Raw genomic sequence first — 19,280 nt, 5'->3', positions numbered from 1 at the left:
ATTTTACTCCATACTTACTCCGCCATAAAACATGACAACTCAACTTTATTCATCAGCTATTTAAAAAAAAAAAAAAAACTAAAAAAAAAAACTGTTGTAACAAAGTGCAAAAGAAGAGACTACAGGTATCATGACCTGAGGTTAAAAAAAAAGAAGCAATCATAGGAAAATTACTGCATTATGATGAACGAGCAACTAGTCCAGGATGGAGTCGGCCTTTCGCCTGAAGTCGGCCGGGATGGGCTTCGGCTCCGCGTGACCCTGAACAGGAAAAGCGCTATGGAAAATGGATGGAGGTGTTATTGCCGTTTCTGATAGGAAACTCATGACTATAGGCTCTTAAAAGATGGGCTCGCTAATGCAGGGGGGGGGGGGGGGGGTGCCCCATTTCTTTTCATCATATTGCACTTTGCGGCCAGCAATTAAAGATATAATGTTAGGTTAGGTCAAGTAAATCACACCAAGATTACTCCGCAATCCGCAGCACGGCTCGGCGATGGCTAATAAATCTGCGCCGCGTTAAGAGCTTGTTTCTTTACTTAAAGTCTGAGCGATTAAAACGTTGCCGGTGTCAGTCTGACCTGTCCAGCGGCATCGACCACTTCCTTTAATGGCGTATGACCGCGGCCCCTCGGCCGTTAACCTTGAGCCGAGGTGGCCTCGCCCGCTGCCATGACAACACGGACACCTTTAAACCCGAAACATCGATCTGCTAACAGCTCCTTGCTTCATATCGCATGACACCCAAGAGGTCAAAGGGAATTTGGATGGAGGGGGGGGGGGGAGATGCAATGTGACTGCAGCTGGCGAGGACCACACCACAAATATTCAAACAAAATTTAAAGGGGTAGTCCACTCATTGAAAATAATAATGTATCAGATAGGTCATGTCATTGGTAATCAGATATCATTTAAGGTTGTTTATATCGGCAATTTGGAATGTTCCCAATCACTGACATTTTGGGAATCACATGAGCGGATGTGACGTGTCATGTGCTTGGTCAGGTTCCTACACAGTTATTATCAGCGCTGATTTCTCTGATTTAACATCTGATGAAGAATATAGAAGTATCGGTTGATCGGGAAGACGGAGGCATACGTCCATACAGATTTGAACCTGTGGCTGTAAATAATGTTGAATATTCGGATGGTTCTTCGGATGGGAATGACGCGGAGTGTGACGAGCGAGCAAAGCACGGCTAACGGCCTCCCCGGCCGCAGAAGCTCGGCTAACGGCCTCCGTCGGAGCTCACTCGTTAAGACTGCACGTCATTCCCGTCCGAAGAACCATCCGCGGCTGCTTGCTACAGACTCCGAACCTCCAGGGGCGTTTGTCTACGCACCTATGTCCCGTGCGTAGGCCACCGAGTAGTCAGACTCCGTGTCATTCCAGTCTGAAGAACCATCCGAATATTCAACATTATTGACAGGCACATGTTCAAATCTGTATGGGAGGCCGCGAGCCGAGCTTCAGCGGCGGCGGAGGCCGTTAGCGGAGCTTCGGCGGCGGAAAACTCTGTCCGAAGAACCATCCGAATTTGAATATTGAATCGTTATTTACAGCCACAGGTTCAAACCTATACGGACGTATTCCTCTGTCTTCCCGATCAACCGATACTTCCATTTCTTCATCCGAGAAATCAGCGCTGGCAATAACTGTGTAGGAACGTAACCAAGCACATGACATGTCACTCCCGAAACGTCAGTGATAGGGGACATTCAAAATTGCTGATATAAACAATCTCAAATGATATCTGATGAAAATTTGTATTTTAAAGTTACAGTACCAATGACAAGACCCATCTGATGGATTGCTATTTTCCATGAGTGGACTTCCCCTTTAAAAATCCCACTTTTATCACTATAGCAAATGTCAAAGCGATGCAAACTGCAATCAACACGCTTATGGTTTGACAGCCTGGAAAAGAACGAAGACAAATGGAACTCTTGCCTCCGGGAGACGCCGCCCGTCTCTCAAGCCGGCAGCTCAAACCTCAACTTATCGCCGTCATCAGCGAGGGGCGAAAATCCGTTTTATGCGCGGGAGAAGCACTTGTTGTGCCCAAACGCCGACGTAACCGTCTCCCTTGTGCTCCCGAGACGAGAACAAATGCAAGCGTTGAGGGAGATAAGCTCCAGTGGAGGCAAATTACAGATAAATCAGTGGCTGCTCATGCATTTTAAGCGCCACATTACACACAATCCATTAGTAGCCGTGGAAGTTCAGCATGACTTGCGATATTAAATCTCTGTGACTGAGGCTGCCCGGGAACAGTCAATATGTGCCAATAGATAGGAGATGAGAGCAGAGGAATGACGAAGGGATAAAACGCTCGCAGTCCAAATGATAATAACCCGGGTTGGCGAGACTGATGTGTCGCTTTGTTATCCAGCCGCAACCGTCCCATTCAGGCGGGAGCAAGCTAAATGGTGTGGAAGTCCGAGATTAATTAAATTGTTAATTACGCTCCACTCTGCTCGCAATATTTTTTCACGCCATCTCGCATTTCATGCCGGAACTGACCTTTTGACTCGCAGTCGGCCGCAAAAATCTGCACGACGGTTCGACCGGGATGAGTTAATGGTCCGTTGCGAGGCGGCCACCGGACACGGCTTTGTGTCGGACATCATCAGCTGTACAAAAAGTTTAACTATCTAAAACTGCTGCCTTGAAATAAAACGCTTCCTAATTTTTGAGAAACAAGTAACTGTTGAGTTGATTCCCCCCCCCCCGCTTTGACTTGCAAACCAAAATTTAAGACGGGACAGTCCAACATCAATCGGGAGTCAATTCAACCTACTACACCACAAACAGCAGTTTGTCAGACAATGAAGAATTAATTTAAAAAAAAAAAAAAAAAAAAAAAAAGGCTCCAAGCTGTTTACTGCCACTCCCAGCTGAAGTTTACAATCAAACTAAACATAGAAAAACAACAAAGACACAAAAACAACCATGTCGCTTTACCTTTAAATAAAGTCTATTTGGCGTAACACCAAGAATGAAAATTGGGCTAATGAACATCCTGTTTCAAAGACTTGAACAAACAAGTCATTTCATTGTGGACAATGACGTCCTTACTATCTTCAGCAAGCATCTTCACAAGGTTTTTTACTTTTGTTCTCGGAATGATACGTACATTTCGGACCTAAGCCCGTTCATCTCTGGGACACAGAACCGGTCTCCCTCTTCACGGCTGCTATAATAGACGAACAGTTTTTAAAGTTGTTTATACTTTTGTATTGTTGGAACGGACGCACACGGCGCATTAAGGCATTTGGAAATTGCACCCAAGGATGAACCAAACTGTGCAACCGCTCACTTCTCTTCCTGGTCTCTTGTCTGATTTCTCTTCCCATTTCCATGAGGTAAAAAGCATTCCTTCAGATTTACTGCATCCACAACTCTCTCTTATTCACTGAAATGTTGTCAAAAGACCTATCATTTGATTTCATTTGTCAAATTACTTCTTTTTCCAAATCCCAAGTGACCTAAAACAGGAAAGATTTAGTCTGACGGTGAAATATAGAATGTATGTAAAACTTGGGTCCGTCTCGATCCTCTTCGAGTCGTTTAGTTGAGATAAATTGACTTTACCCTCCATCTACGCAGTTGTAATCTGTACTATTTCCCCGGCAGCGTTGTTTGAATGGCGCATGGATGCAGTAATTAGATCCCACGGCACCTTGTCGCCTGCACTCACGGCTGATCAGCGACGGCACCATCAGCACGTCGGCCTGTGAGGAAATGAGGATAACTAACATACCGTCACTGTTGCCCCTAAGTCGGCAGCCAAAGGGGGAAAAGTCTTTGGAGAACCCGATGATGGATGAGAAGAACCTTGCATCGAGACAGCGTGGCTGTACTCACCGTTCTTTACTATTTATACTTTCCAAACTATTCACCGAAACGCATTTCGTAGCATGCGAATTCTGACAGATGGCGGTCACCGAGCCTGCGCGCCAAATAAAAGAATTTAGGACGACGAGGCTTATTTACGCATGGCAGCATATAACAAGCGATCCTCGAGCATCTGGCGATGTGACCGGACACTTTAAAGGATTCTATCCCAAACACGAAAATGTTGTAAAATTAAAAAATGGTATTTTATGTTTATAAATAGCGCAAAACTCGGTACAGTAGCTTGTCGTAATAGTTATTCCGTTCTCTTTCCATGAGCGCCTTTCGGACTTCACACCTTTCTAACTTGCTTTTCTCATCACTTTTCACACTATTTTGATAAAGCCGCCCATTGCGCTCAATGAATCTTTGACCTCGCTTAATTTGGAGGGTGGGGGGGGGACAAAACAAAACGAGCAGAAGCGTAAAAAGTGCACAGCAGCATTACGCGAGCGCTCGTTCACGCATTAAAAGGCCGCCGAGATCCCAAACAGCACTTGAAGACGTGCTGTGAAACACGAGCATTGTAAAATAGCATCAGTGTCTGTGACGGCTTCTACTCATCCTTATTTGTGTCGTGACACGGGGGAACATCCCCTCCGCTGTGAATAACACCCCCTCCCGACTAATGTCTTGTTAGAGATGAGCAACGGGTAGAGGTGGAGCTCGTTCGCTCAGAGCCACTTCAGTAAATGTTGAGACAGCGAGAGGACGAGAGAGGCTGCAGGAAGGCGATGGGGGGGTGGGGGGGGGGAGAGAATGGAGGTGTTAGAGGGCACCGTCTCCGGAGGCCTCGGCGCTTGGCTGCCAGCGTGTGTAAATCAGCAAGCAGCTCACGGCTGCAATGAGGTAGAAAATAAAAAAAACATAAAAATGTCCGGGTGAAATAAGAGGCAAGGAGAAATCTTTTATGGCGAGCCTAAATTCTCCTTACTCCGCAGTAGATCCAGTGGCCAGCTCAGCTTGTCTTCCCCGGCGCCCATCCATCATGCCACTGTCTGCATAGCCACAAATTACTTCAATTACCCACCTGCTCTTCATCCAACACACGCATGACCTAATGAGGATCCTAAATTCACCAAATTATCAGTAATAGTGACTTAATAGGTCCGCGTCACATTCCTTGATGTACTTTGACTGTATCGTGACGGCCGACGCCAAACAAGTTTTCGAAAAGCGGATTCTCAGCCGAGTGTGAAGTGGCTGGGATGAAATTCAGCACCTCCGACTACAGTCCTCAGTTGGAAAAGGGGGGGGCGTGCCCTCTCCAGGTCGGGGATGAGATCCTTCCCCAAGTGGAGGAGTTCAAGTATCTTGGGGTCTTGTTCACGAGTGAGGGAAGACTGGAGCAGTAGATCGACAAAACGGATCGGCAGTGATGCGGACTTTGTATCGGTCCGGTGTGGTAAAGAGGGAGCTAAGTCGGAAGGCTAAGCTCTCAATTTACCAGTCGATTTACGTTCCTACCCTCACCAATGGGCATGAGCTGTAGGTCGTGACTAAAAGAACAAGATCCCGCATACAAGCGGCCGAAATGAGTTTCCTCCGCAGGGTGTCCGGGCTCTCCCTTAGAGATAGGGTGAGAAGCTCGGTCATCCGGGAGGGGATCAGCCGTGAGCCGCTGCTCCTCCGCATTGAGAGCAGCAGTATGAGGTGACTGGGGAATCTGATTCGGACGCCTCCCGGACGTCTCCCTGGTGAGGTGTTCCGGGCATCTCCCACTGGAAAGAGACCCCGAGGACGACCCAGGACACGCTGGAGAGATTATGTCTCTCGGCTGGCTTGGGAACTCTTCCTTAAGAGCTGGAAGAAGTGGCTGGAGAAAGGGAAGTCTGGGTATCCCTGCCGAAGGTACTTCCCCCGCGAATCTACCCGGAATAGCGGTAGATAATGGATGGATGGATTCGGTTCTGTGAACTCGGCACGTAGCGTAACAAGTGAGGATGCGGAAGTGCAAGTTTTGTCCCGGCTCGGCTCACACTTGCCATGGTTTGGGGCGTTTTGTTTTTCTCTGCTTCAAAATAGCACCACGGCCAGACCGTGACATCCACTCTGCCTTTACTAATCAGTCCGAACACTGAAACCCGCAAACAAACTGCAGGGCTCTTGTATTTAACTCAGTATTAAGTATGCTGTGCATGCAAATACTTTGCTACTGTACTCAAATAGATTTTTCAGGTATCTGCTCTTTACTTATCTCCCCGAAAAACATTTGAACTTTTGCAAGCTACATTTACTACTTACTTTACTACATACATAGAAAACAGATACCTGTCTTTTGTCTCATAATTTGTCAAAAATAAGATCATTACTTTTTTCAACTTCAACAAAGTGTAAAAAAAAAAAAAAAAATATTGATTGATCTCTTGGAACGGGAGCAACATGGAGGAATGTAAATCTCAGAGCATAAACGATGATGGGAATAATTTGGGAGAAGCAACCAATTCCCCATCCATGCACTTGAGAGAAATGTTTAATTTGGTCGGCTACAAAAAGGATTTAACTGCCAATTTATCAATACGGGTATTGTAAATAATTGACAGTAAAATCATTTAGATTTTTTTTTAAATTATTATTACTATTTCAGTCTGTACTTTCAAAATTGGACTCAAGTACAAGAGCGGAATGAGTATGAATCAGCAGACATTATATTTGTGAGGAGTTAGAGGGCAGCAATAAAACGGTCCGCTGCGGGAAAAAAAAGTGGAGACTGGAGTAAATTAACGCAGCATCCAGACAAACCTGCTTGATCAATGACCACGACCAGAAATATTACCTCAAAGTACCTCACAGTCCCTGTTTGTACCTGCTTTTGCAAAGGAGCACAACTGCAAATCTGCACCTAAGATTTGTGGCTCTAAATCTCAGTTCTGGGTATTCTGACTTCTTGATTTTCGTGCAAGCGCAAGTTCCGCTGTGAGTGTTCACAGAGGAGTCTGGGCCAAGCTGGGCTTGCAGACACGGCAAGTGTCTGTCCTCTGAAATCCGTCCGACTCGTGTGACAAATTGGTCTTGTCTAAACGCGTCTGCTCAGACCACATCTAAAAGACCGCATCTTTCGGCGCAAGGTAACATTTTCTGTGATGACTTCATTTTGTCAAAGCGAGAGGCCCATTGATGAAATTTCAAGTGGCATAAATTTTGGCAGCAGTAGTAACGGGCTGAACCCAAGACCAGTGGAATAAATCAAATATAGCGGTTAAAATGGCCATTTGCCATTCATCTTAAAACATCAGGCCCTGTATTGTTGAAATACAGTACAGGAGGTGCCGTGTTAAATGTCCTGCCTCACACATGTAGCGCGGCTGTGTGCGGCGCCACGCGTAAGCGGCGCACTAAATTAGCTTCAGGCTAGCCGGGCAGCCCGTGTTTGAATAAACACCACGCGGACACTTAATGAGAGTAACGACGGCGATCTGCTTTTTTTTTAGCGGCTGGAAAAGCTGTGCAACTCTATCCTTCCAGTGGAGTGAAAAAATAAAATGAGTTTAAAAAGAGCTGACATCAAGAGTGGCGCTCACCTAGACTGTGAGGTCACTACGAACGTCACCGCGGGTGTATGTGGACTGAAGTAAGAGAAGGAAAGATGGCAGTGCTTAGCGTAGTGGAGAACGGCGACCAGTCAGCTGCAGCGAGGCGTCGGGCTGCTACAGTGCCCAGAGGCTTGTAATTACACTTAGAGCATCGGTCGCATCACACTGTAAACCATCCGGCTCGGGATCGTTACTCAGCTCACTAACTAGTAGAGTAAATCAGAGCTCTGGCCTCATATTAGAGCCCCAGGCTGAGAGTAAACACAGTCAAAGGATGGAGGCTGGAGCTATAGTAAATAACCAGGGAGGAGGTGGAGCAAGGGGGGAGGGGATGTTTATAGCAGGTGGACAAACACCTGTCACGTCCAGAAGACTGATTTATCTCGAGTCACATGTCAGTAGATAGCTCTTCCGAGCATGACAAATGCGCTCCATAAAAAATACAAAATATGAAAGCACACTGGAGCACAACCTGTCAAATTTACCAGAACTCGGACTTCCACTATGGATGTTGAAGTTAAGTCAGATAAGCAATGCATCGGCAGGCAGGCATGAACGACTGTGCGTTGACGCAGTGGTGGACCGCAATTCAATACAACAGAATGCCGTTGGTAGTCGGTTAGTCCGTCTATGGACGGTGTCAACGACAGCCTCATCCGGAGCGTTTTAGCTCAAACTGAAGTCATTTGTTGCAAACGTGACAGAACAAAACGGAGGAGGGAGGCTGCGAGCGTTTTAGAAGAGGCGATCTTGACACATTTTGGATTTTACGAACAGTCTGGGAGCCTGTCCCACTAAAAATTTCACGTCAGGCCGTTTCCTACTTGAGCTGTTATTTAGATCAGCCAAGGGAAATGCACAGCTAAGAACTGACGCGAGTCTGTCAACAATCCTAATCTGAACTGAGACAAAGAGAAGAAAATAGCCCAGGCTGTTGGGAGCCTTTAGAGCGAAGGATTTACAGCCGTATTGCAAGGTGAACAACACCAGGTTTCAACACTTGTTTAGGATGCTGGAGCCTCCGTAAAACATCCCGGTGCGTTTTTAGGACGTGTTCAGGACGAGTTTAAGATGCTGGAGATGAGCCACTTTACACAAAAGCTAACTCCTCATCTGTAGGTCGAAACCAAAGCCAATGGGAAACGGTAGTCAAGGAGCAATAACTGATTGCTTGTACAGTATCATTTATGAAAAGAAAACCGTGTTACTATTGAACTAAGCTGTTGTTGATTTTCGTTGTTTCCCTTCAGGGGTCCCAAAGCGACACATCAAAATGCTTTATTATATTGACTCGAACCACTGACCTGATGACAGGAAGTCAGTCAGACTTGTACAACCCCAACAAAATAAATGCCATATGGCATTTACAGTCACTCACTCAACTAACGGAATGACAAACTTGGGGCCGCTCGGGAAATGACTCCAAAACTCCATTTTCAGGGCCATGCCTAAAACAGTCTATGGAGCCGCTGACTTAATCCTTGTTAAATATGACGGTCGTACCCACTTGGGAGATTTCAGTTGCATCACATTTGTCCCCCAGTGTTATCAATAATAACTTACATTTCATTTATGGAAGGTTTAACGTACTTGATTAACGTACTTGAACATGGAAGATGCATAGTCACAAAACATATCAGCTGCGTGTCCTTTCAAACGTCGAGAATAAAAGGCTATATTTGTGTACTGCGTTTGAAGGACCCTTGAAATTGGGAAGCCTATTTCATAGAAATATGATACAATTTGCCTTTAAATGAACCCCTCCCCGCCTCTCCCCCAGGCTTCTTTACACTTTTTCCAAGCCTCCCCCATTGCTTTCAAAGATACTACAGCTGTGAGATGGAATCATGACGGTAGGGAGGGCAATCCAGTAACGTTTAAGAGGAACAGTTTTATTTTATTTTTAAAATTTATTCATGGATCATTGAGTTAAAGGCCGTTTGGGAGCGAGATGGCTGGTGATCAATTTGCATGTCTTACAACTCCGGACACGCCAAAGTCTTGAGCGTTCTTCCATAGTGTGGTTAAGCTTTGAACTCTGCAGTGGATTTGGGATCTGGAAATATGGAGATCTAGGGATTATCATGTCATAAGTTCATAAAAGCAGTGTATTGGATGCTCACGGGGAAACGCTCCAAAAGGAGTTTTAAGATGTTGTGGAAGGAGTCTTGAGAAATATTATAAATGGGTCATAAAACACATTTTCAATGTGGCCGCAATCACAAAATCATTGCGGATTATCCAAAAACATTTTCTGGGTGTAAATGACCGAAATCCACTGTCACCAAAAGTTGTGTTTGTCAAGATGACCAAGTTAAAGTTAGCTGCCGCCACGCTAATGCTAACGCTAGCACCGCGCTAACAGGGCCCGTAAAAAAAAAAAAAAAAAAAAAAAAAAAAAAAAAAAAATCACACGAGAAACGGCAGTAACCCGCTAGCGCAGCGCTAACAGGGTCGGACCGGTAAAAGTCACTTCCTCGGCACATATATTCCACCGGTATCACTCTGACCTTTTTCCCTCGAATGCCCCCCTTGCGGCCATTAGAAAAAAATGCACCAATTAGCCGCATCACTGCATAAACCGCAGGGCTGAAAGCGTGTGAAAAAAGTCACGTCTTATAGGCTGGAAATATTATAACAACATAATTCCATCCACCTAGTCTAAGGCCCCACGTCCAGCTAAAGTAAAGAAAAAAAAAAAAAAAAAATCAAATGCGACGCTGTCACCACCATGCGTGGGTACCTAAATTGAACTTTTTTTGAGCAAAATGGTATATTTGGCACAAACGCAACGACAATGACAGAGATAATATTCTACAGATGATAATCCAATTTAAGATGTATTATTACATGCTGAGGTTTTAATGATAAAACTTTTTATACAAGCAATCCCTGCATTCTCTCATCAGCCAGCTGATACCTTGACGTGTCAAGTGCTGTTGATTTATGTGAAAACAACCTGACCCCAATTAAAGATGGACCTGCTCTTGAAAAAGGTCTATGTGGACATTTAGGGATATGGACCAACAGAGGGGGCTTTAATGGAACACTGACAAAAGGCCAGTTGGAGAGGAAATGCATTTGCTGTGAAATCCCAGACGATGACCCATAAATAAGGCTGTGGTGCTATTCCCGACAGAAACTCTCAGCGAAGCTGCATGCCTGATCTACTGTATGTCACGACGACCCCGGTGAAAGCGCAGAACGGAAACAGCCGACGGCTTGATCGGGACGAGTCTCCGTAGTGGTGTACATCACGCCGCTATCCCTTTGTAGGAGCCTCGAGGGTTGCGAGAGGTCAAGAGGATGCATGTGCAAGACGTTCCACGACCGCGGTGAGAAAGTATCGCGGCCAAACGTCGTCTCACACTGTGCTGATTTCCAGTAACGCGATCGTCTACTGGCCAGACGTCCTTCAGAAACGGCACTCCGCCAACACAGCACGTCTGCTGCGGACTAATTATAACGTCACACTAGCATTTGTTTTTCAAAGAAAACTAAACTCAAAATCGATAAAAGTTCAAGTATCTGGGGAAAAAACACATTTTACAGTAATTATTATGATTACAAACATTCTACTAAATAGAGAGAAGGCGGGACAATATGCTAATAAGATATAAGCTAATCTCGCTATTCACGCAGGTACAAAAATACTTTGGATGTTGAGATAGCTTGAAAGATCATAATTCATCTTTCAGTCATCTTTCTCAGCCAGTCTTGCCCAATTATCCCATAAAATCTATCAAAAAATATTTCAACAGTATATTCTAGACTCCAAAATCTAGAGTATCATCCTAGAGCATCTAATCCATCGAGTACATTTATCAGATATCCAACTGTGATATAGGCACATCTTTACGGTTCCAGGTATTAATTGGTGCTGTTGTGGTATCATTAGAGTAATTTAGTGCGCTACAGATTAATGACGTGCTGGCATTTATCTAGGAAGCATTTTATCTCGATGTTAAATCGCAATAAAAGAACCTGTATATTCCCGGAATATGGCAGTTTACATCCAAACGGGGGATGGGGGTATAGTTGACATCCATTAAGGAAATCCATTATTGTCACATAAAAATAAAAGCCAATATTTAGCCTTCGCTGCCTCTGGCAAACATATTCGGACAGTAAAAGGAGGAGTCTGGGGGTGAATACCAAGCCAGGCAGCAAGGAGAGACACTTTCAGATCCTTATATTTAAGTATCAAAACATAAAAGTGTTGGCTTAAATGATTGCATGACAGGCTGTTTTCACACATATGTCATTTGATGATTTAAAAAATGATGATTTAAAGATTTAAAATGAAATATCCCATTGTTCCACTGCGGTCACTTTTAGCCCTAAACAAAACATTTCCGCACGCCCCATAACGCACTATATTCAATAATTACGGCACTTCATTAGCTCTCCAATCAGCGCGGAGGCTTTACAGCCGCACCGTACTGTAAAGAGCAGGATTTACGTCCGCTTTTGAATGTCACCCAGAGGGCAGGAGACTCGCTCATCACTCAAAAGGAACAAACCTTGGACGCTGGAGCAAAGACGGCGTTTCCCCTTCTTCTTCCCTTTTATCGCAACCTTGACAAAACCTTGAGCGGGGCCTCTTTGCGCGCCAAAACAACTGCGCTAGAACTTCTCTATTTCACTCAGGAAGGCTGTAAAATGATATGTACAGTGTGTGCCTAACCTCGGCGAGAACACGCCGAGCAAACGCCGCCTCGCCTGCTGTCAAACGGCCCCTCGGAGGGCGATAAGCGTCGGTGCTATCGGCGTGGCTGTCTGCCTTATTAGTGCACCTCAGGCACACAGCCCAGCCGGCCATCTGGCACGCCGTGATCCGCTGCCCGGCGAAACTCTCCCGGGCCCCATAAAACACGCCGCGACCCCTTTGAAGCGCGCAACGAAAGTGCTGACCGCACGAATGAATCACTTTATTACAAATAGATACATATGTATTTATCTGGAAACTCAAACTATCTCATATTGACAGTATTAATATGTCCAACTACAACACTGAAAGGGGCAAAGGTCACAACTTGGTTAGATCTATGACCTTTACGGGGTCTCTATTGCCACCTTGTGGTATAAATATAGGGTTAAAATGTTACATACATCGGGGCGCTCAATGCGTCGATTGTGATGGACCGGCACTTTGGGTCGATCGTGATGGCATGCGGCGGCGAAGACAGCCATACTTTTCTAACCTTTAGCTTACTGCGCAGGTGCAAACAACGAAGGAAAACACTCTAGTCAGCGAGTTCCCCCCTATTTTAACCCCTCGCTTAAGAAATCTTCTCAAACGTGAGTATGGATGCTGGAGTTAAGAAGAAGAAGACAAAAACTTTCACTTTCATACAGAACGGGGGGCAGACTTATTTTTCACGATGTCATTTTCTTAGTGAGTTTGCCTCATCTGCCGGTGTACTATCGTAATACCAAAGAAGGGAAATGTGGAGCGACATTTTCAAACTGTTTATGGAAAATACGACGCCGACATTCCGCCGAAAAGCAAACTGAGAATGAGAAAAGTGAACGAACTAAAATCTCAACTGGCGGTCGCACAGCAGTCACTTTTCACACAATATAGTTCATCATTTACACTCACACGGCACGGTGAAGCCACGGCTGATGTGTGGAAGGACATCAGAGATTGGGAGCGTTTCTCACCGCGGATGGACGAATCCGCCGACATGCGTGACATAGTCCAGGTGTGCATTTTCACCCATACGGTGTTTAGTAATCATCAACGTGGACTCAGATAGTGAGAAAAAAACGTTTATGGTTCCCTATGTTGTGCAATACTGGCTAATGGGGTTATGCAAGACACGCAAACGTACATTTACACATAAAGAATCCTCAATATACTTTAAAATAAATATGTTATGTTGCATTTTTTGCAGTGGCTAGCTCTTTGGGACTTGGTCATTCTTAAAAAAAAAAAAAAAAAAAAAAAAAAAGTCACTCCCCCATCGATCGGGAGAGGCTGGATGCTTGAGAAGTAGATCTTGGGGTAAAAAAAAAAAAAGTTTGGGCACCCCTGATATACATAGTACCCCCCAACAAAAGCAGAGCATTTATATCACTTTGGCATGATATAAATGCTCTTATTGTCACTTTATCACAACCAACTTTTTTTTAAAATACCTTTTGAGCATAATTATGCAGGTTGCAAAGCACCTTATTAAGAAACTGGGAATAATAAATCTGACGCTTACGATAGAATATCAAAACAGCGCAAAATTCCACGTCTCCTTTTTAGGAAAGTGCAAAATTTATCGTTTGTCTTCATTTTAGGGGAAAAGCACAGGGACAAATCCAAACATAACAGTTCTAACAATCGGAATTATGATATGAAAAGCACATGTGTAATCTATATGTGTGTGTGAAAAACACATATGCCACAAAATAATACTAAGCACTGCGTAACGACAACCGTGTGCCGCTGGAACAACTTGTTCATTGTGCAGAATTCGTAGCGTTTATGTCACCTGAGGAACCACGGCCTGCCGTAATTTTACTTTTTCCCAAGTTGGGTCTCGACCGACCAGTTGGGAATAACCGACCCGCTGATGTACATTTGACGAGGACAAACCAGGGCAGTGTGAATAAACCATTCAGGGAAATTCTGTATGGGCCACAGCGGCTCTGGAGGTGCATTACCCGTCTATTTTAATGAGTCTTTTGAAGGAAACAGAGTTATTACGAGTTATGATCCACTCACAGTGACGCGTTTATAAAGCGTAGAGCTCCAGCAGGTAGTCTCTGGGCACGATTCCGATATTTCCATTTTTCTCTCCAACCCACCAACCGTAGCTCTGGTACTCCTGAAGGAAGACAGATGCAAAAATCATTTACGAAGATGGATGACCAGAAGAAGCCAAAAAGAGAAACACACACAGACATTGACGTCTCTTTCAACCTTTACTAAAGATCAAGCCTGGCTAACAAACAGTAATACGCTGAGAAGAATAGCATGTTTTGGGATGGATCAATAAGGAGTATTTCATAATTTTAAGTGATATTGATGGTTCCCTTATTTTTTTCCTTTTGAATGACAGTTCAAATATCCACCGACCAACAACTTGTGTCTGACCTCCGATGCCCCACTGTCTCTGTATTTTATCACATCGGTTTTAGCTCACCATTTATCATCATCTCGCGTCCTGCCGAGCGCCCGCACGTACACGTCGTCACCGGCAACGTACGTGGAAGGCACCGCGTATAAATCTGTCTCCGCGGTGCAAAGTAAAAGTTCCTCCGAGCGGCTGTACGCATCGCGAGCGGCGCGGAGGACACCGCGGAGACGCTTCTCGCCTCTCCCTTTGACCAAGAGCCTGACCTCACATCAAAGTCTTGGCGAGGACATGAATCAAAGCTGGGAGCTCCACAAAAAGGGAGGAACAGGAACCTGCACAGTGTCTGAAAGCCAGACCTGACCACATCTGTATCCACTTATGAAGCCAATGCGCTTGTGCAGCCAAGAAACAAAACAACAGAAAAATAAGTCCTATTATTCTTTTTTCCGGTTGTCTCTGCCGTGCTTGACGGCAGCACCGTTGCTCAACCTGTGGCTAAAAGTGTGGCTCCTTTGGGAAGAGCCGAGCGACCATTTTGCAGCACAAACATGAGCGGCATTGATTGAAAATACAGTATTGCAGTTTTTCCTACAAAGAAATGAAATGTGTCGTGGGATCCCCAGAAAGCAACCGATCCAATGTTCTGGCATCATCCTTACGTTGCTCACAGCTCCTCGTTATAACATAGTTACGTGATATGTAGGGATTGCTATTACACTGAATGTTGAGAAACATGTGAGCATGCCACGGTCAAGTCCTTTCTTTTATGGCATTTCAGCTCCATGAGATCATCTCGCAGCATTCACTCAAATTTTCCAAGGAAACGCTATTTCTAGTTCCTAGGATGTGATCACAAAAAAAGAAAAAAAAAGTACCGCAATTTCTCGAGTATAATGGGCCCTGATGTATAATGCGCACCCCCAAAATTGACAAAATTTGGAAAACCCTTCTACCAAAGTACAATGCCCACCACCAATTTGCTGCTACCCATATGCACACAATATTAGGAATGATCTGTATTTATATTTTGTTAGATTTGTACTTGTATTGTTTTTCAAAAAAACTGTCTGTACAACAATCATTAATAATAATCATTGTGCATGTGCTGATGTAGCCGTAATATAATCTCGGGACAGGCCACAGGACAAGCGTGTCCCGAGATTATATTACATTACCGTAATATATATATAAATATGTGACATAAGACATTGAATATCATATCGAAATGTATATGTATAAGTTTGTATTCGCTGCGTACCTTTATAACACAATACAATGTGATTGTATTTTTATTTTTCATCCATACCAAAACATAATGCGCACTATTAAGTATTTGAAGATATTTTGGGAGATATTTGCACATTATTTGCGAGAAATTGCGGTATTCAAAATTTGTAGACTACCAGAATGAAGCCCATAAGGCTTAAGGCATACGTGTCAAACTCATGGTCTGGGGGAGCAAATCAAATTTGAAGACATCCTCTTTTCATTCAGCCCATGTCCAGATCTGAAGTACTGTTATACCAAATTTGGTTGTGAATTAAATTAAACCGCGATCTATGCTCAGTGCTTTAAAAAAAAAAAAAAAAAGCCAGTGAGAATCATATTACATTGCCTACAAATAATTGCAAACTAAACACATCCATTGTATTCGCTTGTCACGTGATTAAAGTGACATTTTACCACAAGCCTCTTTGTAATCAGCGTGCACGGGAGTGTGTGCGTGCACGCGCACATAACAACTTCCTGTCACTAGCCTTTGAAAGTAGCAACACCTCATTGTGCAGCCCTCTGGCCGACAAATAAGTCGTGCTTGAGTGGGTGCGGGACGCAGCGTGAGAGGGGAAGAGAGACAACTAATGGCAGCCTTCACTGGCTACGCACGCACTTCATCACACGGAAGCCTCGCTCGGCAAGAAACGCCGCTCTGTCGCGTCGGTAGAAACAATCCGCGCGTCTGTTTACAAGCACGTTTTTTTTGTACAGTACGTGTTAAAGGGGTGGGTTAATATAGGTTACAGTAACATCGCACAGCGGCAGCATTATGTTGGGACAGTGTTTACATTTTGTCAACCATTCCAGCCACTTAAAGGAAGTGAGACGTTACTTTTCTCCATTAGTTTTATGTGCTGTGACTTGAACCGGGGGAGGGGGGGAAAGGGAGAGGGGCGCTTGGTGCGGCATATATGGACAAAGCACCCCCCCCTACGCCTCTACAGCCACAGTCGGGCACTATAATCAACACTCGGGCCAACTGGGGGGTCCTGCAGCTGTAATACTACAGCTATTTCTGAGCCTGAGGAATGGGGGAGGGATGGAAAAAAAAAAAAAAAAGAGAGAATTAGGAGGGGTGGGGGGGGACCGTTAGAGAAGCAAGGAGTCGGCTGTCCCTCCTGCAGCAACCCAGACAGGTTTTATGGTCATTGCCCTCGAAGTGGGCCGCAACCCCCAACACCAAGGTTCCAGCTAATGGCGCTCGCGGTCCGAGTGAAAGGGCAACTTGATTCTTGGCCCTTTTTCCGCGCACAAAGAGAGGAGTCATAAACAAGCATTTGGCCATTGAGCGCCGGAACGTCCGTCTGCTTTGTTTCGTTCAGTCGCTCGCTCCCGTGAAAGGGACTTTATTCATTTCGTGGATCAACACAAATGATTGACACTGCCAGCGGGCAGCAAAAGCAACACTTGGGGATTTCAACTTCACAAAAATGGAAGAATTATAGTAAATAATAAACGTACAATGTAGAAGATAAAATTTAGGATTTTGCACAGTTTTAAATTTATTATTGATTTATTTATTTTAAAATACATTCATATTTTGAATTAATCTAGTACTATATTGTGTGACTGTTTACCATGGTTGTAGAGTGTTCATATTTTTGTTTAGTGACATGAGAAGGGCAACATATTAAAAATATCTCATTATGACGCATAATCGCGTTAGGGCTCTAGAAACCAGACTTCATGAAATTGTGAGCAATCGGTGAATCCACATTCTAAGAAGCCCTTAAATAAGATTTATTTGCTTAAATAATTATCTATTTTAATGCATCATGATTTGTTTATTCCTCTCGCTTTTCAATGATTGCATGTAAAGGCCACAAGATGGCAGACTGGACTACAAAAAGGGCCTGGCGAGGTTTCAGCAATATCAGTAACATGCATGCATGCATGTGTGTGTGTGTGTGTATGTATGTATGTATATATATATATATATATATATATACACACACACACACACACACACACACACACACACACACAAACACTCCTAAGGATAATATTTCACATATAGGACCACTTTCCTTATCTGCCCTGTTGCTTACAACTATAAGTGTGGTAGATGTGACATAAACTCCAATTCTGGTCACATGAACCGGTTAGAAACGAAATTCCTCCCGTTTTGGTGCACGAAAAAAAATAATAAATTTAAAAAAATAAATAAATGAAAAAAAGACAGAATCCTCTCAATCCTCCACACCCTCGAGCGAGCTGACAAGCTTCGGAAATTGGACGTCCAGTACACGTCCTCGCCCGCTCTGAATAGCGTGTCGGACTGGGCCTTGGCTTCCTGAAAACACACATTCCTATTTGGCGAGGTGAGCGAGACGTCTGATAGGTGTGTGGGCTCAAGGCAGCAACGGAAGTGCGCTGAGGCGGCCCAGATGGACGTGATGGAACGGCCCGGCGAGCCAACGGCACTAAAACGGTTTCCGTCGTGACACATCTAATCCCCATCAGCCAGCCAGAGGCTGACTCGGGGCCCCGGTCGGCCTCCAGCTCCGGGCCAGGTGCTGCCAGTAAAGGATATCAAGAGGCAATTCCTCCCAGGGCCTAGTAATAACTTTGTTCAGGTGGTCCTGGCTCAGCAGCACCTCGCTCAACATTGCTGTTGAGTTTGTGCATTAAGCTATCTATCGACATTCTTCGGTTTTAGACGGGGCAGGTTTTCATTACCTTGCTCAGTATATAAATGGTGTCTCCCCGCTTGAAGGAGAGTTCATCCGGGTGGTCCCCCACGCAATCCCACAAGCCCTGGTAGTAGTTCTGGTAGTCTGTGCTGGTCTCTGGACGGATCAAAACAACATTGGTGAGTAAATTACAAATGGGAAACAAGACAATTGTGCATTTCCAGTTGAGTATTTTTGCATGAAGCAAACAAATCCACCCCTTACTGCAAAAGGAAGTTGGTTAAAATGGATGCTATTTGAGGGGTTGCATACATTCGCAACTTCCCTCGCCATGTCACTTCTTCTTTCTTTTATTTTCTGTTGAACCAACACAAATGAAGCACATACGGATTTAACGTCGAGAGCCATCTGGTGGCGTTTTCTTCCATTCAATTTGACATTTTACACCTAATACAGAGCAATCTTCAGGTTGGATTGTCTTGTAATCCTTACAGTCTTGTTTTTCCAGCCCCTACTTTGCCAAAACAAAACAGGCCAATGTGCGAGGGAGGCGTGGGCCAATTTTTTTGAATTGGTCTTTGGGGCTCTCGAGCGTGCCCCAGCAATTCTGCACCAAATGATAAGGGAAATGTGGGGTACCACCAGGAAAAACCATACAAGCTATTCTTTTGATCTATGATGTCGCATCTGCCGGATAATCAAAAAGTTTCATTCGGTGATTCCCCCCCAAACAGAATTCCCAGCGTTTTCCCTTTTTTTTTTGCTTTTAGTGAAAACATGCACAACAAAATACGGGAGTAAAGTCTCACACCACTTCCGTGTTCTGTCTCTGGCTGATTACCTAACCAATAAAATCGATGACAGC

General features: G+C 44.5%; 1 protein-coding gene across 3 annotated transcripts in view; it reads right to left on the bottom strand.

Moving 5' to 3' along the window:
- skap2 (src kinase associated phosphoprotein 2) overlaps positions 1-19,280 on the bottom strand; it is a 40,354-nt gene that overhangs the window by 13,097 nt on the left and 7,977 nt on the right. The window contains exons 10-12 of one of the 3 annotated variants that reach the window (XM_061819381.1): positions 18,462-18,571; positions 14,153-14,255; positions 91-277 (exon numbers count right to left, since the gene is read on the bottom strand). In XM_061819381.1, the coding sequence (XP_061675365.1) occupies positions 14,163-14,255; positions 18,462-18,571 (203 nt within the window). In that variant the 3' untranslated portion in view covers positions 91-277; positions 14,153-14,162. Of the gene's footprint in view, positions 1-90; positions 278-4,853; positions 4,897-14,152; positions 14,256-18,461; positions 18,572-19,280 lie in introns of those variants that run through there. The other 2 variants (XM_061819382.1, XM_061819379.1) reach the window with 2 other exon arrangements.

Source organism: Syngnathoides biaculeatus, chromosome 5 (genome assembly GCF_019802595.1).
Source record: "Syngnathoides biaculeatus isolate LvHL_M chromosome 5, ASM1980259v1, whole genome shotgun sequence".
NCBI classification, from domain to species: domain Eukaryota; kingdom Metazoa; phylum Chordata; class Actinopteri; order Syngnathiformes; family Syngnathidae; genus Syngnathoides; species Syngnathoides biaculeatus.
The sequence above is the reverse complement of the archived record's forward strand: the minus strand, read 5'-3'. Positions and strand labels throughout refer to the sequence as shown.